This window comes from Oryctolagus cuniculus, chromosome 5 (assembly GCF_964237555.1).
Source record: "Oryctolagus cuniculus chromosome 5, mOryCun1.1, whole genome shotgun sequence".
In the NCBI taxonomy this organism is placed as follows: Eukaryota; Metazoa; Chordata; class Mammalia; order Lagomorpha; family Leporidae; genus Oryctolagus; species Oryctolagus cuniculus.
In genome coordinates this window covers 14,656,287-14,682,211 of record NC_091436.1, presented here as the reverse complement: position 1 = coordinate 14,682,211, position 25,925 = coordinate 14,656,287, and the positions used below count along the sequence as shown (strand labels likewise).

The following is a 25,925-nucleotide window of genomic DNA, read 5'->3' as shown; positions in this document are numbered from 1 at the left end:
TTTTTCTCTCCTATATTCTATGTATTTTTTGGTATAGGATGCAATAATAACTCATTTAGAGTTATTAGATTGGATTTGTTCTTTCTTCCAGAAATTTACTTCTTGTAGATATTTTATAATTTGATGTAACTTTCCATATCAAATTTTAACTAGAATCAAATGTTAGAAGTAGAATGTGATGTTCAAGCTGACTTACCTCAAATGGTAGAGTTAGAAACATACCAGGGGATTCCAATTCAATCCCATCAAGGTGGCATGTACCAATGCCATCTCACTAGTCCCAGTGATCAATTTCTGTTCACAATTGATCATAATGATAGGACTAAGAACCAAAGGGATCATATAAACAAGAATAGTGTCTGCAAATACTAGCTGATAGAATAAAAAAGGGAGAGAACGATCCAACATGGGAAGTGAGATACACAGCAGACCCATAGAATGGCAGATGTCCTAAACAGCACTCTGGCCTCAGAATCAGCCTTTAAGGCATACGGATCTGGCTGAAAAGCCCATGAGAGTATTTCAGGCATGGAAAGCCAAGACACTCTGGGGAAAAAAAAAAAAAAAAAACCTAAATGAAATATCTCCGTGAGTGAGATCCCAGTGGAAAGAACAGGTCATCAAAGAAGGAGGTACCTTTCTCTGAAGGGAAGAGAGAACTTCCACTTTGAACATGGCCTTGTCTAAATATGATCAGAGTCAGTGAACTCAGGGGGCTTCCATAGCCTTGGCAGCTCATGACAAGAGCCTAGGGTGATTACTGATGCCATAAACAAGAGTGTCAATTTGTTAAGTCAACAACAGGAGTCACTGTGCATTTACTCCTCATGTAGGATCTCTGTCCTTAGTGTGCTGTACATTGTGATATAATGCTATAAGTAGTACTCAAACAGTACTTTTCACTTTATGTTTGTGTGTGGGAGCAAACTGTTGAAATCTTTACTTAATGTATGCTAAACTGATCTTCTGTATATAAAGAGAATCGAAAATGAATCATGATGTGAATGGAAGGGGAGAGGGAGTGGGAAATGGGAGGGTTGTGGGTGGGAGGGACGTTATGGGGGGGAAGCCATTGTAATCCATAAGCTATACTTTGGAAATTCATATTTATTAAAAAAAAGAAGTAGAATGTAAATTCATGCAGCAAAAGGAATAGAAAGAATATTTAAATACTAACATATAGCAGGAACTAGGGCTAAAAGTTTTACTTTTACCAAAATAGTCTCTTCACTCTAGAAATTAAACCCGAGTTTTGAAAACTGTAAGCAGTCTGCCCACATTCTAAGAAATGGAGCTAAACTTTAAACATTAGTGTTACATTTCGACACCCATGCCTATTCTACTATACAACCTATTAGTGATCACATTGTATGCTATTGATTTAAAAGTATAGGCAGATCTCATATATACTTATAGAAGAATTCCTTCATGCAATGGAATTGGAGATTGGTAGGGTTGATCTTAGCAGCTAAAAGTACATGCTACTAGTGGTGAACCCCTATATTGGTATAAAGTTGCATCTTCCGTCAGCAGAGAAAATTCATTCACTGGCATTCTTGCCATCAAAGTAGCTGTTGCCTTTGTACTTCAAAGGCATTTTACTCCTTCCCAACTTTCTATTAACAGAAGTGATAAGCCTTATCACCCAACTCTTTTAGTAAGTCCTAACAGCCGGGTACCAAATAATGCTGTCAGAGAGTCTCCTGGGACATCAGTAGGGCGGACTGGGGAATGTGCCATGCCACTCATTCTTTCTCTGGTGTTTCTCTAGGGGTGAAAGTAGTGAAACACACACATCTTAGAAATCAATAAACACTGTAAAGATAAAGTATGTGTATTTACACAAACATATGGAACAGAGAGGCTGGTTTTAAAGTCATTCCATTCCTAGACACATGATTCAGGTTATGAAGTAGAATTACCAATTATACTGGAAATTTTTATTTGATATAAGACTTCAGACTTTTCTAATGCAAGAAAAAAGTGTTCCACATTGCATCATGTCCATATTGCTCTGTAACCTATTTCCATTTTTATTTTGGATGGAAGCATATCCAAATGGAAGTTAAGATTCTCACTTTTTAATGTGCAAATCAAAGGGAATAAAGAATGAAAGAAGCCATTGGCATATGCCCATGAGTTCCGGGAGCTTCCTACATGTCCACCTGCTAATCAAAGAAAAGAAAAAGTAGGGAACTAAATTTTACAGGCCTTGCAAATAGAAACCCGAATCACGTTTCATCCTCAGATTTGCAGATAATATAATAGATGCACATTTGAGTTGTAGATTTTGTCCAGAACCCATCAAGCAGTTAACGAAAACAAGTGGGAGGCAGAAGTATTTGAGTTTTCTTACTGGCTTTCTGTGGTCTAAGTCACTCAAGTGTTTCTCTTCCAACACTGACAATGGCACAGGTGGAGAGGGTCCTTCAGAGTTCCTCCAGGCTTTGGTGCCTGCAGAGGAATCTGATCACAGCTGCCAATTGAAAGTTGGTTTGAGGATGCTTTTTTCTGAGTATCACTTTATTTCAAATGCTAATAAGAGCTAACCCCAAAGCATTTTGTTGCCCTCTTCAAATAAAGGCAAAGTACAATGCAAATATTAGACATTCTATTTTCATTGTGTATGTGTCTTGTTTATATTTAGTCATTGCCCTGATCACGTTTCTTCCTCAGATTGGCAGATAATGTCATAGATGCATGCTGGAGTCACAGATTTTGTCCAGAACCCATCAAGCAGTTACAATCTGTGGCTGGCACTTGGGAGACTCCCAGCCATAACTGCTGAATGAATAAAACAAATTGTATAATGAGCTTTCTCTATGAAAATCATTGCAGAACTACATTACATTCACCTCAGAATTTGTATAGCTCATTGAACAATGAATATGGCTAATGGATGTAGAATTTCTTACACTAATCCATATGGCACTTTTAAGTTTTTCTTTTCCAATTTTGTTGACTGAAAACCAGGACCATCACAACAAACCACAAGGCAGACAGGAAGATATAACTCCTAATGACCCAATGCTAGATTATAACATTGCACTAGAATTTTCAATTTATATAAGAGTGTTGAAGAAACAATGGGCTGAAATGTTACCTATGTTTATGATAACTTCTTGCATAGTAATTTTTTCTGCATTTATGTTTGTATTTTATTTAAAATAGACCACAAGATATTACTACCAGTTGACTGAGGCTATGACAGGACAGCTGGATTTCCGTGCCCTCTGCAAAGGGCAAGGTGGAGAAAGCTGCCTTCAGCTGCTGGCTAAGGCTGGCTCCTGCTTGCTCCTCCAGGACAGCAAAGCCACATGTGCTCTCACGTGCTGCCACGACCCGTTTCTCCTAGCAACCGTATTATGTGGAAGTGCAGTTGCTGAGGTTGCCAGGATATTCTTCTATTCCTGTCCTCCATGACCAAACCAAAGGCAAGAGAAAGTGTAAATCACACAAGAGGCAAAGATACAGGTAGCAAAACACTGAAAAAACAAGGTGCTATCCTCTTACTAAGAGGAAATAAATTCAGAAAATCACTGTGCTGTTGATGCTTCAAAAATTAATCATTTCTTTTAGTAAAATCAGGAAAATAAACTTCAAAGACAGTCTGTAAAATTATGGCTATTAATCATTATAACACGGAATTCCTCACTTTATCATTATTTATTTGAAACCACGTTTTCCAAATAGGGGGAGAGAGGTAAACATCTTAAGGTTGTCAGAGTGACCGGAAAGGTTCTGAACTATAATTACCATCCTGTTCCACAGATAAGCTTTGCAGTACATACTACAAATCACTGAAGTGAAAATACTATTGATTGTAAAGTGTGTACTGATTTCTGAAATGCTAAAACAGGAAAAATTATGCACCCTAGAATTGTTGAATTATGATATATTACCTCATTTGATATCTCATTCTGATATCCATTCTGCGATAATATATCTTATTTACAGAAAAGGAGCTACACTCGAGTTACTCAGTCATACAATAGCTAACAAGTGTTAAGAGACAGAACTGATTTCCATATCTGCTTCACTATTACTTTCAAACTCATTATTATGCCATGTTGCCTCTTCAATTTTCACAGAGACAATAGATAAAAATAGGTGACTAATATGCTTATAGAACTTTATAGTTGTTGATGTGTTTGTCATACTCCTAGTAATTCACTAGATATCATTAGCCTTGTTTTACAAATGAGAAAAACTGGGCTCAGAAAGATTGAATGACTCACTCAAGGTCATATAATGAGAAAGTGCCAGAGCCAAGAATGAAACCCAAGATAAATGACTCTTAATCCAGAATATGTTTGACTAAGGTCAGACATTAACCAACTACCAGAACTGAAATTAGACCCTGGACATAAAGGTAATTCAAAGAGAAACATATCAGCTGGATATACAAGAAGAGCTATTGCATATGTCAGACGGATCCATTGATTTATTCACCAAATATTTATTGAATGGCTACTATGAGGCAGGTCTGTTTTAGTACCTGGGATACAGTTGTGAACAAAGGACATAAAAACCTCATGGGACTTCTAGGTGTTATGGAGGGAAAGAGGTTGTAAGGAGGATAAGAGGACTGGCAATTTTAAATAGTGGAAGGCATCCATTAAATGGTGATATTGGGGCAAAGAAAAAGAAACAAGGAAACAGACACATGGCTACCTATGGGAAGAACACTCCTGCAGGAGGAAGAAAACGGCTGAGTTGGGAATGTGCTGGTCCTCTGCGGGAACAGCAGAGATGCTGCAAGGCAGGGGCAGAGGGAGGAGAAAGGACACGGACAGTGGCGAGTTCAGAAAGGTATGGGGTTAGGGAGACACAGACAGACCCCACAGGTCTCTGTAGGCGAATGTAGCGACCTCAGGGCTTACTCAGAGCAAAATGATATCCAGAGGCAGAGCAGCTTCATGCAATCTAGAATCTCATTAGCTCCAATGAATCTGTCATAGGCGTCCCAAATGTCTACTTCACCTGTCCTATTTAGTCTTGGGTCACCTGGTAAAAACAGATGTTACTCTGCTACCTTATTGTTATGCTATAGGACATGATCTATCATACAGAGTACAAGTGAGCTTCTGGCTCCCCTGATAGCTAACAGATAAATATTTATTAGACATTATTTTTCTGTTCTGGGTATTTTAATGACTCCCTTTCCAAAAAAAAAAAAAATAAGACTTAGTCTCAATGAGCTTATATTTTAGTGGCACAGAATTGTTATTATGCTGGAATAGAGAGCTTTATTGAAAACAATGTTTGAGCTGAGATCAGAAAGCAAAATGCATAGTGAGGTTTTCCAAGTGGATGAAGACAGATAAACCATTCCATCCAGGGGAACATTACAGGAAAAACAAGGAGGCCTAAACTGCATGGTTTACTTTTGGAAAACTCATCCATCGACTCAGTGCAGTTGGGGCACAATGTGCCTGAGAGGTGGCAGCAAGGGACAGAAAGTCAGGGAAGAATTGCAGGATGGACCATACAAAGTATCTGGATTTTGTGATGTCAGTGATGGGGAGATGCTGCACACTTTCAGAGTGACAACAGAGGCAAGATGAAGATGGTGACTCAGGAGAGCAGAACTAGAAAAACGTAACAGAGGTAAGAAGTCTTCAAGAGGTCAGCTTTCTGTAGTAGAGGGTAAGGCCGCCACTTGAAATGTTGGCAACCCATATGGGCAGTGGCTTGAGTCCCAGCTGTTCTATTTCTAATACAGTTCCCTGCTAATGGCCTGGGAAAGGCAGCAGAAGACGGCTCAAGTACATGGGACTCTCCAGCTCTCAGGTGGGAGACCAGGATAAAGCTCCTGACTCTGCCCTGGCCCAGCCCCAGGCTGCTGTGGCCATCTGGGGAGTGAACCAGCAGATGGAAGATCTCTTTCCTCTGTAACTCTTACTTACAAATACATGAATAAATCTTAAAAAGAAAAAAAAAAGTCCTCAGGGGTATACTGAGCCTTGGTTAGGGGTAACTTAAATTTAAGCAGGGTATGAATGATAAGGGATCAAGATCAACTCCTATTGTCCCAGTGACTGTAGATACCACCCTTTGATAAGAGAATGAAAAGGAAAATGCTTTGGTGGGGCACTTTGATGTCCTGTTTCGATGGGGCAGTTTCTGTACAGCGAGAGGTCAAAATGAGGCGACAGACAAGGATTTATGAAGGTCTTAGGACTTCGGCTTTGGATTCAGAGAAGGCGAACAAGTCCCGCATTCGCTCTGAAAACAGTATGAGCAGAGGCACTTGGCAGAGGCAGAGAAGCATGTTCATCTCAGCAAGGAGAGGGTGGAAGATCGGGGATGAAGAGATTGGTCCTTTGAATACACAGAGTCCATATTTGCAAACTTCCCTTCCGAGAGAGAGAATCCATTATGCCTGGATAACTGCTGGAGTCCAGTTCTAAACATCCTGGTGGCATCAACAGCGATTCTGTATTACAAGTCTTTGCCATACTAGGAGTCATAAGTTCTCCACACAGAGCTACGGTTATAGCCAGAACTCAGTTCTCCATGACTCAATGAATCTTTAGTATTTTAGGAATCATAACCCCAAACAGCTAATATTATTATATCTGAAGCATCGAAAACATGTTTAACACAAGTTTAACAACATTTTATCAGCTGAGTTTCAGTTCGCCTCGAAGTCTTTAATTTTCTTACAAGTTCAATTAAATAATTTCTGTAATTAAAAGCTCATGCAGTTTCTGAAAAGAGTTTCATGTACAAAATAAACTTCTAAAAGTCTATATTATGTTTTCTATTATATCACACTATGATAACTACATTTAAAATCCAACCAAATACATAAGTTAAAAATTAATATTTAAAAGTCCCAGTTATGAAACTATCATTTGCTCTATTTAGCCTTAAATTACTGCAACTGGTAGTGCAGTACTTGTAATATCTTTTCCACATTCATTACTTCAAAACAAATAAAATACCACTGGAGCTTTTGCTATCACTACATGTTTTCCTGGAATACGTTCAGAATATTTTCCTTTATTTCCCCTTGGCAGCAATCAAATCCCTAACAGTTCCTGATAATTCATCATTCCTTGCTTCAGTGCCATCCTTGAAAACAAAGTCATCCTGTTATTTTGTATATGTCATTGTGAACCAAAAGCAAAATAAAAAATAAAATAAATAAAAAGGGGGAATTCAGATTGTTCCCAATGAGTTCTTCTGGTGGAATCCTGCTTGTCTTATAATATAAATGGAAACTCTGAGAACTTACTAGTTAAAGGGCGAACTGTAAAATATGTCCCCCGCCCCCTTAAACACCATGAAATACCATGTTACAAGCTGCCTCTGACTCTTTATCCTACTCTGGCTCTACACATTATATGACTTCCATACATAATTTCCACAAAAGTTTAGGCAAAATAAAGTGTTTCTATCTTATTGTCTGTCTTCCTGATGTACCTCAGAATTCTTGTACTTCAGTTAATTATGTTCTAAATTCACTGAAGTGCACCTCACAGCCTTGAACACTAGGAAACAATTTTGGCAGACAAATGCAAGAAACAGCTAAGGGATGAAGATAAAACAGGTAGCTCATTCCTGAGAAATTCCTGGAGAGAAGTCAGAGTTCTGGCCTGGGAAAAATGAGCTCACTTCTCCCCCTTGTGCCCAGAACTCTGGTTGCTGTCAGTCATCTATTTCTATGACTGACAGAGGCAAGACAGTAGAATCTCCTTCCTTTGACAACTCATTCCAATATTTTCTAAATTACAATTAATTCATTTGTAGGAGTACAATATACTGGTTTGCAAGGTACTGATAGCAAGTTTTGTCAGTTTTTGAAAAATTAAGATGTAGACAGGTCCCATTATATTCCAATCTGATACACCACTATTTGCACCAAATATAAGAGTAAAAGAGTATATGTATTTATAAACGTAACAGCCCTGCTTTACAAAGCACACAAAATGTTGCTCTATGAGCCAATTAGATGTGACAATCAAGCACAGAACCCTCATGGGGGTAGACATTCTTTGTTTTGCTCCTTAATAAAGATGAATTTCCCAGAACAGCACAAAGCACACAGTACATGTTCAGTAAGTATTTGTTAAAAGTGACAGTCACTGTACGTGCCATACACAAAATTTCCACATTTTATTTACAATCTTTTCCCCAAATTGCTTACTCTCCATTCCCAGACTACTTCTATAAAAGCAAAATAAAGCAGAACATTAGAAACAAACAAGCAACAAAACACTACAGGAGATGAATTTAGTTTCTGCTTTATAGACTGAAACATTTCTAGTTAGGCATCATTTTTTTAAAAGAAGCGTTGTCTGAACTTCAATTTCCACGTATTTCACAACTTTTGAATGGTCATTCACCATCCTACCTTCAAATAAGAAAATGAGTGTATACGAAAATATAATTTATTTCCTACTTATATTCAAAACAGTCCTTCCACAGTGAGTTTGTGGCATAATTCTGTCTCCTTTTAATATTCAATCTCATGTTTTAAGAGTAAATTCTTTTTTGGTTGAAACTATGGTAATTTATTTTTGCCCTCTGTACAGTGACAACTTCAGTTGGATTGGGCATCCTCTCCTGGAAAAGTCCAACAAATTATAATGAAGAAAGTCTTTGTTTACTTGTTTGTTTGAACAAATATTTCATTACCCAACTAAGTAGCACAGTTAACATTATTATCGAAACTCATTCAGTAAACAAAATATACTTGAACATTTATTTTATTCTTTTTCTAAAACACTTTTTGTCATTTCAGGTGCTTAAAATAAAGCCATTAGAAAAAGACCAATTTATAACAGTTGTCTCACAACATATTCATTCTGGCTATGTGTTAAAACATTAAAGGTAAACAGATGAGGGAAAAAAGAACCCATTATTTTTGCAGAGTCAGACAATTTCAAGGTGCCTTTTCAACTTAATCTTCTCCAGGATTCCAAAATCCATTGCCCGTCCATAACCTTGAGAAAATTCCATTATCTCTAAACTCTCTAAACAGCAATCTTGTACCCTAGAGCCTGGAAGAAAAAAATCAACTTGGTGCTTCGATAGAATTTTTTCCAAGCACCAATTCTAACCTAAAACAATGAAGCAAGAAGCAACAAACAAAAAACCTCATATGCATTACATTTGATACAGAAACATATTTCAAGAATGAACTGATACTCAAGGAAATTTCATGACATTTTCCCTGGCCCTTCTACATCAATAATTTTGTTCCTCACTGCCAACCAGCTTAGTTCTCTCTAAACCTAAAATCGTGTTGCAGTTCTTTCCTTTGCTTCTGACTTGAGTTGTGCTCCCCACCTCGGCTGCTGTAACCTCTCCAGTTTAGCCCCCTTTTCTCCATAGTTTCCCCACACAATTCATCTACATTCCTGGCCCCCTCTTCTTTTTCCTGGTCTATCTGCAGTCTCTTCCTTCCTGGTTCCAGTTTTTAATTCGAATGAGCTTCTCTCTACTGTCACCTTTGCTTTTCGATGTGTTTATCAGCAACCTGATTTATATTTCTGGCAATTTTGTTCCCTTTCTTACTATTAACACATACACACACACATGCACATTTTAACCCAATGAGAGTTTTGTTGTTAGCTACCAAGAAGGGTCATAAAAAGAGATGTACACTGAACAATTACTCCTAGAAAAAATACTGAAAATCATTTATGCAAAACTAGTGTAAGGTACTTTAAAAGATAGTCTCCAAAATTTGAATGGATAGTATTGAACAATTTTATATAACATGAGAGGAAAGAAGAGTTGCCACAATGTAGGACCTTTTGTACTCTTCTAACTTAAGCTCCACCCCTCATAAACATGGTCAATGAATATTCATGAGCTCATCACTCTCATCAGCATCCTTGCTCCTTGTGAGATGGCAGGGCAGCAAAGTGTACAGAGAATCTATGTGGTTCTTCCAAACTCCAATGTTAAGATCCCTAGGATGGAAAGCAGTAGAAGATGGTCCAAGTCCTCGGGCCATGCACTCACATAGGAGACCCGGAAGAAGCTCCTGGCTCCTGACTTTGGGTCGACACAGCTCCTGTCGTTGCCGCCATCTGAGGAGTGAACCAGTGGATGGAAGACCTCTCTCTCTGTCTCTACCTCTCTCTGTAACTCTTTCAAATAAATAAAATAAATCTTTAAAAAAAATCCCCAGAACAAAACTGTGTCATTATCAAGATTATCCTCTTCTCAGCTAGTGTTTTAGGAAGAATTTATGCCATTCCCAATACTACTATCCTATTTAGTTATCATATCAATACTGAGCTGAATTCTTTCCTCTGTCCAAACAAGGATTTCTTCAACATTCTGAGCACCTACTCTTTCCTAACATGGTTCAGTGTACATTTAATCTAGTTTGTGAAAAGAGGGAGACTGAAAATAAATAAAATAATTTAGGGGCTGGCACTGTGGCACAGTCAGCTAAGCTACTGCAGGCAACACTGGCATCTCACACTGGATCTCCCAAAGAGTCCTAGCTGCTCCACTTCCATCCAGGTCCCCGCTAACAGACTGGGAAGGCAGCGGAAGATAGTTCAAATACGTGAGCCTATGCCACCCATATGGGAGACTTGGATGTAGTTCTGGACTCTGGCTTCAGCCTGGATCAGCTTCGGCCATTGCGGCCACTCAGGGAGTGAACCAGCTGATGGAATATCTCTTTCTTTTTTTCTCTCCTTGTCTCTATCACTTTGCATTCCAAATAAACCAACAAATCTAAAAAATCTTACAGAGCATAAATGCTGTGAAATAGTTAAAAAAGATCACAGAGAATGACAAGGTGAAGGGAACACATTAGGCAGAGCATTCAAGAAGGATTTCCTTGAAGCTTTGACATTTGAACCAAAATCTGAATGATGAGAAACATCAGGGTGAAAGCCTTTAAGGAAGAGGAAGTGTCAAGTGCAAAAGACTTGAGGTTGCAGGAGAGCTGGATGCCCTCTCTGGCCATGTTCCTGGAACCACCCACATGTCTCCTTTTAGGACATCCTCTCCCTAATGCTGTCTCATGGCTGCTGAGACTCAGGAATCCAGTTTCGGCCCACAAGAACGATCACCACCTTTCTGGCATTTACAGACCTCATCAATACTGCATACTTCACCTCTGAAGGCTTGCAGAAGCAGAGGCTGTCAAAGCAAGTCAGGATCTTCAGCAGTACCACTGTTGACCTTATTGTCTGATATGTCACCACCCCTATCTAAGAACCCATGGCATATACTACTCTTTATAGAATTTCATGCCAGGAAACAATAATTCCTCTGAAAACGCTGGTTCCTTTCTCTAACCAGTGAGATACACAGAACCTGTCCTATTTCCCTTTTATATCAGTAGCCAGGAACCTCAGGGCTGAAAAGTAGTCCTTTATTACAATAACAATCTTATCCAGGTTCTGTGGTACTTGCACCCCCTCTCATTTATTTCTCTTTGTACTCCTTATCTTTATTTTGCTTCATTTTCATTGCCCTGTGTGAAAGTGCTTTTATTTAAGCTGCCTGAAACCTTTTGGAAATAGGTGATGTATAAACGATTAATCACAAGTGCTGTTTAGACCATCACAAGTAACTTCCTCATTGCAAAACCTAAAGTGTCATCTTAATCCTGGTCTCATTCACCCTTTCTGCCAGATGACATAACTCACCTGCTATTCCTTCTTGGGCCTGTTTCTCTTTTCCAATCCTTTTTGAAGCATTAATATACATACGAATAAAGTTAAGTACAGCACATCCCCACTTGCTTGGTTTCATAGCATACTGCAGTATCTTCATTCTCTTTTCAGCATTTTTTTTTTTAAGATTCTGAGGTTCTGACCATCTTAGTTATGGATGGATACGCAGCTTCTACTTCTGCTACTTGTAGGTAAAAGACTTTCTAGCCTTAGACATTCTGCTAGGTTTGCATCCCAAATTCCCAGGAACCATTTGAACCTTGGAGCCAGAATAAGGCCCTGTAGCTCATTCACCTTCCCAGTTCCTACAGCTCCTCCATTATGACTCTGCCAAGTACTTGTTCACTGTATGCTCTCCAGGGGCTGCAAAAGCAGCTCATTTATGGAGTCAAGTGACTGTTGGAAAGTTATTTCCAATAGGATGGTAAGATCTTTCTCTATCGTGTGTGACCATTAGTTCTAATGCTATTCCTAAGAATCACGATAAGACCTAAGATGCACTGAATGTCAACTGTGTGCCAGGGGCATTGCACATATTATTTTTTTGTAACTCTGCCTTGTGGTTTTATTGTTTCCATTATACTTTGGGGCTGTTTAGAATTAGTTTAATCACTTCTCATGGCTCTTCTCCAAATGGTAAAACACATGTAGTCTCCAGGATAACCATTCTACTCCAGGTTAATAAAGTGAAAATTCCTTCAGTCATGTTTAAAATAAATTGTTTTGGTTTTATAAGTCAATTCTACCACCTGTATCCCATTCCAGTTGTGATTGAATATGAAGAATAAAATCACCACTAACTTCAACCTAGATACTATACTGACAATAGCCCAAGATCATACTTGTTGCTTCCCGCTCTAGCAATTAATATCCCTAAGGCTTTTTAATCAACAGCATAAAAACATCTGTGAAAACTGATAGATATGTCAAATTGTTTCCCAAACCAAACTCAATGGATTTCCTATCTAGCCTTTTCATCAGTTTGGTGTATCCACATATAAATGGCATCTTTATTATTTAGACACAGAGTTTTTTTCAAATCCTCCAAGTCAGATTTAAGGCTCCTGTTTTATCTTCTACATCTTTGTTGACCAAGAACTAAAGGCTCTGGGTGGGGCAATTTTTCTTGCACTTCTCACAGGCTAGGTCCTTTGTCATGTCCTAGCTCACCTGGGTAGTTGAAATTTTGTCTTCATTTCTCTTCACCTCCCCAGTGCTCAGACCTGAGGAAGTGCCCCTTCCAAAGTCCAGCTCTCACCTGTAATCCCCCTTGGCTTCAATGGCATTCTTTGTCCATCAAGAAAAATTCACTTTTCACTCTGATGCTAACACCCATCATAATGTGTCTTCCTTCTAGCCACATCATCCTATGCTTTCCAGCATGTAAAATGTGCTTTTGGAAAAGTGTGCCACAAAGTAGTTTTTCAAATTCTGAAGTTCTGTGCCCTAATTTATATTGTCTTTGAGCCTGGAAGGCTACTCTCTGCTGTCAAAGTTCTGTCTTTCAGTAATCTGAGAAAGTGTCTGTGCTACTTCTTATTATGTCCCAATTGCACTATCTAAAATTAATATCCAGTTTCTGAGTTCCCACAGCATTTTATTTCTCTCCTAGGATATAATCATAATAGAAATTTGCATGTGTATCTTTTTCACCAGCTACTCTAGGTTCCTTCAGACTTCCCTATATCTAATTTTCTATTCCTAGATACAGATTAGGGCTCCAACAACACAGTGCATTAATTAAGAACAAGAAAGCAGGACAACAAGAAGGAAAATTCATTAAGTAGCTAAACTTGAAGAAAATTTGGAAATGTAAGGCAAACACTTGGAAATTCAGAACTGCAAAGGCAAATTTAAAAAGATATATTAAGTTATTTGTTTTAAGCTGACTTACCTCAAATGGTAGAGTTAGAAACATACCAGGGGATTCCAATTCAATCCCATCGAGGTGGCATGTACCAATGCCATCTCACTAGTCCCAGTGATCAATTTCTGTTCACAATTGATCATAATGATAGGACTAAGAACCAAAGGGATCACATAAACAAGAATAGTGTCTGCAAATACTAGCTGATAGAATAAAAAAGGGAGAGAATGATCCAACATGGGAAGTAAGATACACAGCAGACCCATAGAATGGCAAATGTCCTAACAGCACTCTGGCCTCATAATCAGCTCTTAAGGCATGCAGATCTGGCTGAAATGCCCATGAGAGTATTTCAGGCATGGAAAGCCAAGACACCCTGGAAAAAAAAAAAAGAAGAAGAAGAAGACCTAAATGGAAGATCTCCGTGAGTGAGATCCCAGTGGAAAGAACGGGTCATCAAAGAAGGAGGTACCTTTCTCTGAAGGGAGGAGAGAACTTCCACTTTGACCATGGCCTTGTCTAAATATGATCAGAGTCAGTGAACTCAGGGGGCTTCCATAGCCTTGGCAGCTCATGACAAGAGCCTAGGGTGATTACTGATGCCATAAACAAGAGTGTCAATTTGTTAAGTCAACAACAGGAGTCACTGTGCATTTACTCCTCATGTAGGATCTCTGTCCTTAGTGTGCTGTACATTGTGATATAATGCTATAAGTAGTACTCAAACAGTACTTTTCACTTTATGTTTCTGTGTGGGAGCAAACTGTTGAAATCTTTACTTAATGTATTCTAAACTGATCTTCTGTATATAAAGAGAATCGAAAATGAATCTTGATGTGAATGGAAGGGGAGAGGGAGTGGGAAATGGGAGGGTTGCGGGTTGGACGGACATTATGGGGGGGAAGCCATTGTAATCCATATTCTGTACTTTGGAAATTTATATTCATTAAATAAAAGTTAAAAAAAAGTTATTTGTTTTATTTTTATTTTTTTTTTTTTTGACAGAGTTAGACAGTGAGAGAGAGACAGACAGAAAGCTCTTCCTTCCTTTGGTTCACCCCCCAAACAGCCGCTACAGCCGGTGCTACACTGATCCGAAGCCAGGAGCCAGGTGCTTCCTCCTGGTCTCCCATGTGGGTGCAGGGCCCAAGCACTTGGCCCATCCTCCACTGCTTTCCCAGTCCATAGCAGAGAGCTGCACTGGAAGAGGAGCAACCAGGACTAGAACCCGGCTCCCATATAGGATGCCGGTGCAGCAGGTGGAGGATTAACCAAGTGAGCCGCAGTGCCGGCCCGCATTTATTTATTTGAAAGGCAGTGTTACAGAGAGAAGAAGACAGAGGGAGAAAGACAGAGATTGAGAGATTGATTTTTTATTGTTTCATCCCCAAATGGCTACAACAGCCAAGGCTGGGCAAGCCAAAGACAGGAGATGGGAACTCCATCATGTCTCCCAGGTGGGTGTAGGGATCCAACCACTTGAGCCATCTTCTGCTGTTTTGACAGGTGCACTAGTAGGGAGCTGGATTAGAAGTGGAGCAGCCGGGTCTGGAATCAGCACCCATAAGGGATGTGGGCCTCTCAGGCAATAGCTTAACTGCTGTACCACAACACCAGCTCCAATGAAGGTCCTGTTTACCAATGCACCAGAAGATGATCTTTCTATTATTTCTGCCTGCCCTTAGTTTAACTCATTAGATTGTATAACCTCTGAACTCAATGCTCAGACACATGACCTCTTTCTTTTCCCTGAAATCTACCCAGACTAAAACTCTCTAGGGGCTACTGGTCATAGGCCAGTATACCAAGGGCAAAGTTGATCTGGTTGCAATCAGCAGCTTCATAGAGTAACTGCTTCCAGGGATCCCACTAAGCCATAAACCCACATTCTCTTAAAGACAATCTCAGCAGCAATAAGCAGACAAGCTTTTCCAAGCACACTTGTCACTCCCTTAAAGTATTAATAAATAGTTAAGACATTAAGTTATTGCACTGTCCTGCTGCTCAATAAACAAGCTTAGTGCACGCATTTCTTCACTGCTGCTATTTTAAAGTGATATGTAGCTTTCTCTACATCACCGAAACAGAGTTGATTTTATATAAGGTATATTTAGGAAGAGTTGCATTTAAAAAGGAAAGTTTGGAATAAATGTTTTTATCAACGTGATTGAATTTTGTTATACCTACTAGAATTTTTGACTATTTAACATAACCTGTGTCAGGTCAAGAAGCACTTCACATTTTTTTCTTTCCTGGAATTAACATTTATTTAATGGAATTCTACCTCATGAAACCCCACTTGCATTACTCAGATGTTCAGTCAATGAAATTACAGAATTAATGGGAAAAAAATTACCTCCTTAAGATCAGGTCACATGAATTCACAAAACTGGAAGTGGTTACATAATACAGCAGTTATATAATACCATATTGCATGTATTATATCTTAAGGTATAATGAGCTTTCAGCTAATCATTTTGTATTCTGAGTGCAGCCTTCCTACTTGTTACTTGACTTTCTTGTCTCACTGACACCTCCACCTGTGTTCAGCAGTACGCATCCTTTTCTCCTGAATATTTGCCAATGATTATGCAGGCAGGCCAGCAGTTCCCCACTCTCACCCCATGAATACAGACAGGAATCACACACAAATACGTGCATACAGTTCCACACAGATCATCTTTTCAAAATATTAAACTCTGCAGTGTATAAAGGACTTCTCTATCTTTGGGGTTTAAAAGTAATACATGCATAACTTTCAACTAAATCCATAATTAATATAAATACAGGTGAGTCATTAGACCCGGAGATTACTTAAAAGTAATTTCATCAAAAAGATTTCAACAGTGAAAACTGACGTTATTGTACATTAGCAGATGAAGAAAACATGGCTCTAATGGCTTGAATCAAGATTACAGACATTATTTATTCATAAACTAGCACAGATATGACAAGCAAGGCAGTTAATCCATGACTACCAGAAGAGAATAAAACAGCAGAGATTTTTTTTTCCTGACAGATTGAACATGAGTTCATGATATATTATAAATTATGGAGAAATGTACATATTCTAAGATAAATATAATGACAAACACCAATTTTTGTATGAGAACTATCTATACTCCTTTCTTCTCACATATCTATTTACAAATTCTATTGATACTGTTGATAAAATAAAAAGGGAGATCAAATATCAAGCTTCATTCTAACACTAGTTAGGAAAAATGTTAACACTGCAATTCATGTGGAGTATTGACTACTACACTTCACAATATAGCATTCAGTCAGTCACACCAGTTTGTAGATTATGTAAATCACTGTATTATTTTTTAAATAGTGTTGCATAGCATAGTACCCTCAAAAGAGACACTCATTTTTCTTTGTTTTTATCTGGTAAGTCTTGGTCATACTAAACATACAGGTCACAAATGCCATACGGTAGAGCTGAGAGGAAATAAATTGAAAAAGAAACAGGTTCAAACCTCAAAGTGGCTCACATGGTTATTCATTAACAGCCCAGTCAAAGGTGTAATGACAAGCATGTTAAATTTAGTGGCTTACATGTGGGTTTAGCACACCTTCAAGATAATTCATTCCTGATGTCAACGTCTTTCATCACCATAGACAGGCAACATAAATGTACATTCATAACATATTGTTAGGGAGGATTTGATGACTTTACTCAGATTCTATGAATGATACTAAATCTTCCTGGATTAGAGTAAACCTAGTTGCTGGGTTTAGAATTCACCCTAGTGATTTCAACAAGCTGATGTTGAAGATGAGTTCATCTTTCCAAAATCAAGTTTTTTATATATATATGTGTGTGTGTATATATATATATATATATATCAGATATATGTATATATCTGAAAAGAGTATCCAGGCCTTTTGGCCAGTGTAGTGTATTATCACAAGATTACTATGAAAGATAGTAGCACAGAAGCAAAACATGAACCCTAAGGAAGGGCATGGCTGTGACTTCTTCTGTCTCCATTGCACATGCCCTACCACCACCATTTTCATCTGCCTTGACTCATATTATGATCACCACCCACGGAAGCCTTTAAGTGAGAGGAAAAGCACAGTACAGTTGCACGCAGACATTCCCTTTACATTAATGACAGTGAAGTGTGGTTCTCCCAATTTGTAACTTCCCAAAAGTCCTAAGCCTCCAGTCTTTAGCTGTTTTGATGTTCTAATGGAGGTTGTTAAGTCTCTCACCAGCAGATCCACTGCCTGTTGCCTTCTTTCTCTGAGCCTCTGCTTTGCAGCCTGCTTGCACTTGAGAGGTAGAGGCTCCTAAATTTTGAGGTTAATTCCCCTAAATTGCTAAACCCTAGAGAAATGTTGTATTTAATTATGACTTCTAAGGTTAGCATAACTAGATAAAAGCAAAGTAATAATATGTTGAAGAAGCTTATATGTGAACTCCTTATAGAAAGGGTTCATGTTTAATTGACCATTGCATTCAAAAGTCATACCATAGAGCCTAACACAGAGCAGGTACTCAAAAACATTCATTCACGAATGTTCATTTAACTGGTTTCTTCGTCTACTCAGGAAAGGATAACACAGAACACATGGACAGCAACTTCAACATTAATAAGGACCCATTCATTAAGACAAACACCAGCAATTAACTAAAATCTCAAGTATTTATTCTCTAAACAATGTTTATTATATTTATTTTATTTAGCTCAACATAGTGTCAAAAACATGCATAGTTACTGTCAATATATGAAGGATTTTTATAAACAACTTCATTTCATTCTTAAACACTTTTGGGTTTTAAAGGTAATGAGACCAATGGTCAAAGAATTGAAGAAAACCTTTGGTTATTTTAATCCAAAACTTGATCTCTGTCTACCAAATTACATTCTTTGCTTTAAAAGTCTCTTTCTTTGAAGGGCAATTATCCACACGCTTTTTCACATTGTCTAATTAATCCTGTGGACTGCAGCTTCTCACATAGCAGACTGGCAAATATTTGTTGATTTTGGTTAACTGAATCCTGAAAACATAAAACCATCGAGAGAAAAAAGGAGACATGGAGTGGTCTTCTTAGAGACAAAACTGATTCTTAAAATCTCCAAAGTAGATCACTGCCCAAAATAAGCCCCAAACGTTCAAGATTGAAAATAAAGTATTGTCAGCTTTCAGAAAAGAATTTTTCCTAATGTAACTCCCAATGAGAAGCACTGCAGAACAAAGTCAACACTTACCTGCTCATTTCATGTATGTCATGATTCCCCTTGGGTTGTGTCTGTTTTACTGCAATGCTACAGCTCTTAAATTCTAACCAGTATATTCAATAACCAATCAGCAGTACTATGAAAAGGCCATGTGACCCAATATAAGGAAGTAAATATTTGCTTTGTGAACCCATACTCATTGTCTATAATAAAATTACATCTATTGACACAAAGATTTAAAAGAAAACTTCACCTACAAGGTGTAAGACAGAGAGATTTCAGATGTTCATTGCTCATGTTAGAATTCCTATTATGAAATATTTAGTTTTCTTGAGAAATCCTATATATCTAGTAAATAGCAGAGTAACTTTTCAAATCCCGTTGTCTTTGAAATGAGATATTATTTTCCACCACAGCTTACTGATCTTCCTATAGGGACTTCCCACTCACTGTAAGTTCTGCATTCATTGAATCTGAATACCTGAAATAGTACCATATTTAAGAAACTGGAACCTCCAATGATTATAAAATTTTACACTCGCTAGGTAGTTTCATACCTAAGGGACTTCATAGGTTTTCCAAGTTAATTAAGCTTGGAAACCAAATTTGTCAAATGTTATAGAGTTTAAAAAGTCAAAATCAGGAGCTTAAAAGACCACTGAATCATGTGAAGCATTGCAAACACAAAATTCTTATATTTTAAATATTTGATGTCACATATGCATTAAAATTTGAGGTAGGATATAATATTAATTTCACAGTTTCATAATTAATAGATGCAACTGTGATGAGATATCTCAATTAATGTCTCAAAAAGTTCTCCCTGTACTCCCATCTTTTCTCTCAACGCCCTTCATCTTAGGAAACTTGGACTCCTGTAACAATGGCAACAAACGGAAACAACCCATGGAAACCTGGGTAATCTTCACATACAAACTTGACCCTTCTAAAGGAATTGTACAAGTTGGAAAGTGTAGGCATAGTAGCAATACATTATGAATACCACGGCAGTCCTGATCCCTTGGCAGATGCATTTCCAGCCCTTCTGATTTAGACAAAGTGATCTCTGTTTTCTTTCACACTAAGCATTTCCTTTCCTTGTTTACTTTAAAAATTAACACACAAATAAGAAAAATATATGAGAACACCAATAGACACCTAGACAAGAGTTCTGAATAAGCCATCTTCAAAGACAGGAAAACAATTGCTTATAGGCATGTCTAAAGGCAACCTGAGGGACGCAGCACTGTGGCATAGTGGGTAAGGCCGCTGCCTGCAGTGCCTGCATCTTATATGGGTGCCAGTTCAAGACCCAGCTTCTCAACTTCCAATCCAGCTCTCTGCTATGGCCTGGGAAAGCAGGGGAGGATGGCTGAAGTTCTTGAGCCCCTGCATCTGCCTGGGACGACCCAGAGGAAGCTCCTGGCTTCAGATTGGCACACGTCTGGCCAATGCAGCCACTGAGGAGTGAACCAACCAATGGAAAACCTCTCTCTCTCTCTGCCTCTCCTTCCCTCTCTAGGTAACTCAGGTAACTCTGACTTTCAAATAAATAAATCTTAAAAAAAAAAAAAAAGCCATCTGGGACAGGTGCTGGTATAGCTGTTAAAACACCAGGGGGGATGACTGGGTCCCACCATCACAGTACCTGGGTTTGGTACCTGGCTTCGATACCCATCAATTTCTGCTTCCTTATATCTCCCTCCTTTTCCCCCCTCCCTTTTTCTGTCTCTCTGCCTCTCAAATTAAAAACAATGTTATCAGCCTAAGGTGAGCATTTAGCCTAGCAGTTATGACATGGGTTAGGATGTCCTCACCCCACACTGGAGTGCCTGGGTTTAATTCCTGTCTCCTGATCCCAATTTCTGACTACTGAAGAACCTGGGAGGCAGCAGTAATGGGTTCCTACTACCCACATAGGAGACCTGGATTGAGGCACGCTCTCTCTCTGCCCCTAAAATAAATAAATAAATTTTAAAAAGTAATCAACCTTATTAGTGACTAAAGGAAACAGGGTGTTAGTATTTATTTATTTGAAAGGCAGAGAGAGAGAGAGAGAGAGAGAGAGAGAGAGAAGGAGGGAGGGAAGGAGAGAGATGGAGAGAGATATCCATTTCCTGGTTTATTTCCCAAATGGCTACAACAGCCAGGGTTGGCCCAGGCAGAAGCCAGGAGCCGGGAACTCCATCCTAGTCTCCCACTTGGGTGGCAGGGGTCCGGGTAGTTGGGCCATCATCTGCTGCCTCCCCAGGCACATTAGCAAGAAGCTGGATCAGAAACAGAGCAGCAGGAAGTAAACCAGCACTTTGATCAATACTGATGTCACAAGCAACAGCTAACATGCTGTGCACAAAGCTGGCCCCCAAAGAAGCACAATTTTGAAACATAATTTTCACGTATAATGTTAGCAAATATTCTTAAAAGGATGATATTATTTTGGCAAAAATTTGATGTTTAAGCATAAAGCTCAAAACACATTCACATCCAAAAGCTAGGCACCAGATGTCAATCAGTTAAAATATGAAAATACTCGAAAGACCATAAAGGCCCAAAAAGAAAAAAATGGCTAAATAAATTAAGATACCTGTAAGATGAATTATTTTGAATTCACTTAATTATATTAAAAATATCATTTGGGGTGGGCATTTGGCACAGTAGTAAAGTCGCTGCTTGGAGTGCCTGCATCCTACATTTGAGTGCCTGATTTGAGTCCAAGCTAATCTTCCTGCTAATGGTCACCATGGAAAGCAGCAGGTAATGGATCAAGTATTTGAGTCCCTGTTACCCATGTGGGAGACCTGGATTGAGTTACTGGCATTTACAGGCAGTTGCAGAGTAAGCCAGCAGATGGAAAATATTTGTTTCCATCTGTATCTGTCTGTCATTCTGTCTCTTTCCCCTTGCCTTTCATATATAATAAATTTTTTTTAAATTTCAAAATATATTCATTTTTAATTTCTTGAACAAAAGCAACAAAGTAATGTAAATTTTTGAAAAAGCAAGCATCATTCATTTCTATGTTGTGGTTCTAATTCTTTAAACAACAGTATCTTGATACACAGGAAATGAACTGGTGGTAAACTGCTCTGATTTTTCAACAGCAGATATTTAGGCACTGGCATAATTGCAAGCACTCAGGACGTGCAGGCCACTAGGTTCTGCACTTTGTATACATCGCATTGTCTTTATGCTTGCAAGCGTCCTAGGAGGTGGATTCTTATGCCTGCTGTGTATCTGAGGAAACCAGAGCTCAGGATGGGTCAGTAACTTAGCCACAGCAACAAGGCTATGAAACCCAGGAACCAGGACCCAATCTAAGGCCAGACTGTCCCAAAATTTGTGTTCATCACATCTACGTCAGCCCACAATTTTTATTTTCTGTTTCAGACATTTTTCTTTGTAAAAAATAGCTAATGAAAATGTTATATTAAAATTCATGTTCACAAAGTGACAACAATTCCAAAAACTGCTTTCTACAAAGACATAGGACCATGAACTTGATTTTTGGGATCTCAAAGTAGTATACTTGTTAAAAAACGTGAACATGCTTTTTAAAAATACAATTCCAATCTTGGAAGACTTTTGTAAGCCTTGGCAATGCTAAAGAATTTACTTAGGAAACACTAAACACTTACCTTTTGACACACACTGTACTAGGTGATGGCACAAAAGCCAGAAGAGTAGTCTAAATGGGTTTCTTTGGAAGTTACAAAAGTGTCTTCAAGGGATTAGGGGTCATGGGAAGAGAGATGGAAGATAGCAGTATCTTTCAATTTAATGTTGAGAATCTACTTATAGCAAAGGTTTTTTTTTTTTAAGTTTTCCATAAAAAATTATGTTTCAGTTTCTAGGACAGCCCTCCGCAAATGTCATTTAATGTTAAACCTCTACAATGCATTTGTACTTAAATTCTACAGTAATTGATGGACTAAAATGCTTTTAACATCATAGAGCATTCTTCTTATCCAACAGATACACCGTGGTCCCTGCATTTGCTCTTCTGTGTGATGTGATATCTTCATTGTCAAGAAAGAAGAGTCAGATCTATCAGAAGCAGGATTCTCAGCTGAAGTGTAGCTCAATGGATTCCCATCCCTTTTATTTCCATACCTCACCATCCATGCCTGCCTTCCATTTTTCCAGGAAAAACCCATGAATTTCAGTAAATCGACATCTACCACAAAGGCATTATTTCTCAGCTGTACATCAAATTGATAAACAGAATGTTTATTAATTTAGGTTTGCATCATTCACTTTTACTTGATTTTTATTATAAGGTCAAATGTGTAAAGATAGGTATATATTTCTCCTTTTCTTCAAAGCTTCTGGCCCCAGTAGTAAGAAATGTTAAGGAAGATTATTTATTTATTTAACAAAAGTTTAAGAACTGCACATGAGTGATCATGGCCTAAGACCTTTTACACTATAAATTTAAGCAAACTAGGACCCTACAGGAAGATCCCCAAACCAGACCTCCTTTTGAGAAAGAAAAGCTATTTGCCTTAAACAAGGACTCCAAGTAACTCTGCTTATTAATTCTCTTCCAAGGGGAATAGACACCAAGAATATCTGAGGAGCCAGAGCAATAAAAGGGTGTAAACTGGCACAAGAGGACACCATATACCGTTCATTCTGTGAATTGGGTACTTTTATCCAGCTTTCAAACTATAATTTCAGGAGGGTGCAGGAGAGAGAGCCCATGGCTCCAGAATCAGGTGTCAGTGCAGGGGATCCATCTTATTTAATAAATAATACCACTCTAGCTGTTCGAAATAACACACTTGCTTTCTTATCTGCAAAAGCTATAAATAAAGCACTCTTCCATGGCTGCCCTAAATTTTAAATTGCAAAAATAGTGAATAAATCTATTCTCCCATGAGTGTGCTAATTACTGTTTTAGTTCACGCTAACAGAAGAAACAGCTTAATAACACTAACTTAACTAGAGGAGGTCAAACTTCTCATTCATTGGAGTTAATGAGTAAAAACCACCTTTTCATTAGGTATGGGGCTATAACTGCTAAGATCACTCTAAAAGACTTTGCAAATACAATGTAACTAAATCGCTTTCCAGCTCTCAAAGTCTTTTGATACACACAGTGTGTAGCAGACATGAAGTGAGCAGACAAACGTTATGTGGCATTGCCGGAGTAGAAATTATTTCTCACTTCTCCAGTCAAATGGCTTTCAGAAGGGTTCATCACCCGGAAAGCCAGCATCTGAGAGACGCCGGAAATGCAGATGGCACTGGGCCTCAGGAATGCTTATCCCAGATGGGTACCCAAACTAAGACCTCTCCTCATTATTTGTCACAGCCATCCCACGAGGGAAGCAATCTCGCTGTGAAACAACTACGAAGCTGGCAAAGTTCTGAATCAAACGTCCTCGGGACTCCTTTAAGGCAGGCACCGTTCACCAAAGGGTCAGCGGTTAAAGGGAAACTCCGCCAGAGCCAGGGCCAGGCTCCTCGGGGCGACGGGGGCTCCCCCAGGTGAGCCAGGTCCGGGCTCCGGACAGAGGCGGAGGCGCAGGGCGGGTCCCCGCGCGGCGGCCGGCGGGCGGACATCTCGGCGGCCAGGGGAGCCCCGCGCTGTCTCCGGGGTCGGGGACTCCCCGGCTGGCGCGGGTTGCCCAGGGCGCGCGGGGGTCCACAGCCTCCCGCCCGCGAGGCGCATCCCGCAGAGCCCAGCAGCCGCGGCCCCTCCGCCATCCTCCCGTCCTCCGACATCTTTCGCCGAGACTGGGAGGCAGGGAGAAGAAGGGAAGGCGGCCGAGCGTCTGCGCCCAGCTCTGCCGCAGCGCGAAGAACGAGCGAAAGGCAGGCGCAGGGCGGCTGGAGAGGAGGCGGCGGGGAAACCGCGATTTCGCCGATCGCCCCGAAAAGGCCCTCGGCACCCTAGGCTCGGGGGACTCCTGGACACCCGCGGGGCGGCGGCTGCGGTGGGCGTTCCTCGTCCTCGCCCCTCGGAGCCTGCGGCTGCAACCCACCCGCGCGGCTCACAGCGAAACTCCCCTCCGGTCCCTGCGGCGCGGGGAGCGAACAAAAGGACCCGCGCCCCCTACACACACCCCCGCAGGTCTCCCTGCGGCTGCAGGCGTCCGTCCCGGCAACCCCGCCGCCCGCACCTTTTCCCCACCTGCGCGGTGCATCCTCCCGAAGGTAAAGTCGGGATGAGCGAGGAGACGCCGCCCCTCGAGGCGGCCGCTCCACCAGACCCTGCCGATTCTCCACCAACCAACCAGCCAACCACAAGCCCGCTGCACCTCGCGCCCCCGCCGGAGCTGCGCCGCCCCCGGCGCCCCGCGTCGGCGCCCAGAGAGCGCTCCGCTCTCCGCGGAGAGCCGGGACCCGAGCACGATCCCCGGGGCGCGCAGAACACTCGCCCGGCCCTTCCGCAGCAGCTGCAGGGGCGAAGAAGGGATGGAGCCCCGGCGGCGACGCGGGAGCCAACTTCCCGACCCGTGCCGAGACCCCCGCGCCCCGCAGCCTCCCCCGCGCGCACTCTCCACCCCCTCTTTCCGCCCCCACCACCACCACCTGGGGGAAAAAAAAAACCATCCATCGGTGCAAAAAAAAAAAAAAAAAAAAAAAAAAGCAGACATTTTTGATGTCATTGACTTTGCTCCAGAGCCAACACCTCACCTACCCCGTCGTCGCCTGGAGCTGCGGGCAGCGCAGCGGTGGGTCCGGGGGCGCGAGGCTGGGCTGCTCCGTGCTCTAGCCGAGCCGGTGCGCTGCCATCCGCCCAACTTCAGCACCCAGCGGGCGAGGAGAGACCAAGCGCGGCGAGGACGGAGGGGAGGGGTGGGGGAGGCGCGGGTGGGCGGGCAGGGAGCGGGAGCCGCGCGCATGCGCCCCGCGGGCGGGCGCAGCCCCTCGCCCCGCGCGGCCGGAGGTGCCGCTTGTTCCCCGGGCGCGAGGCCGTGTGAGTCACGGCCCCGCCCCCTCCCCGCGCTCTCTCCCCGCCCCGCGTGGGCGACGCCCGCGCGGACCTTCCTGGAGGACAGCGGCCGTGGCGCCCGGGCTCCTCTTTCAAGTTCCTGTTCCCCGCAGCCCCGCGTTCCGGGCGCCCGAGGCGGAGGCTCGGAGCTCCTGCGGGGCGCGGGCTGGCGGCGGAAGCTGGCGCTGCGTGGGGCCTCGGGAGGGTAAAGTTGGGCAAGTTTGCGTCCCGGGGACTTGACTTTGCGGAAAGCCCTCGGCGGG

The 25,925-nt window shown here is 40.9% G+C and overlaps 1 protein-coding gene across 5 annotated transcripts in view; it reads right to left on the bottom strand.

Moving 5' to 3' along the window:
* The window catches only part of RGS17 (regulator of G protein signaling 17), a 138,557-nt gene extending 113,009 nt beyond the window's left edge, over positions 1 to 25,548 (bottom strand). Inside the window, exon 1 of one of the 5 annotated variants that reach the window (XM_070074600.1) lies at positions 25,365 to 25,548. Coding sequence is in view for 1 of the 5 variants with exons in the window: in XM_070074601.1 (XP_069930702.1) it covers positions 18,753 to 18,760 (8 nt within the window). In the remaining 4 variants the exon portion in view is untranslated. Of the gene's footprint in view, positions 1 to 18,752; positions 18,928 to 24,858; positions 25,181 to 25,364 lie in introns of those variants that run through there. The other 4 variants (XM_051854220.2, XM_051854221.2, XM_051854222.2 and 1 more) reach the window with 4 other exon arrangements.
* Positions 25,549 to 25,925: the final 377 nt, after the last annotated feature.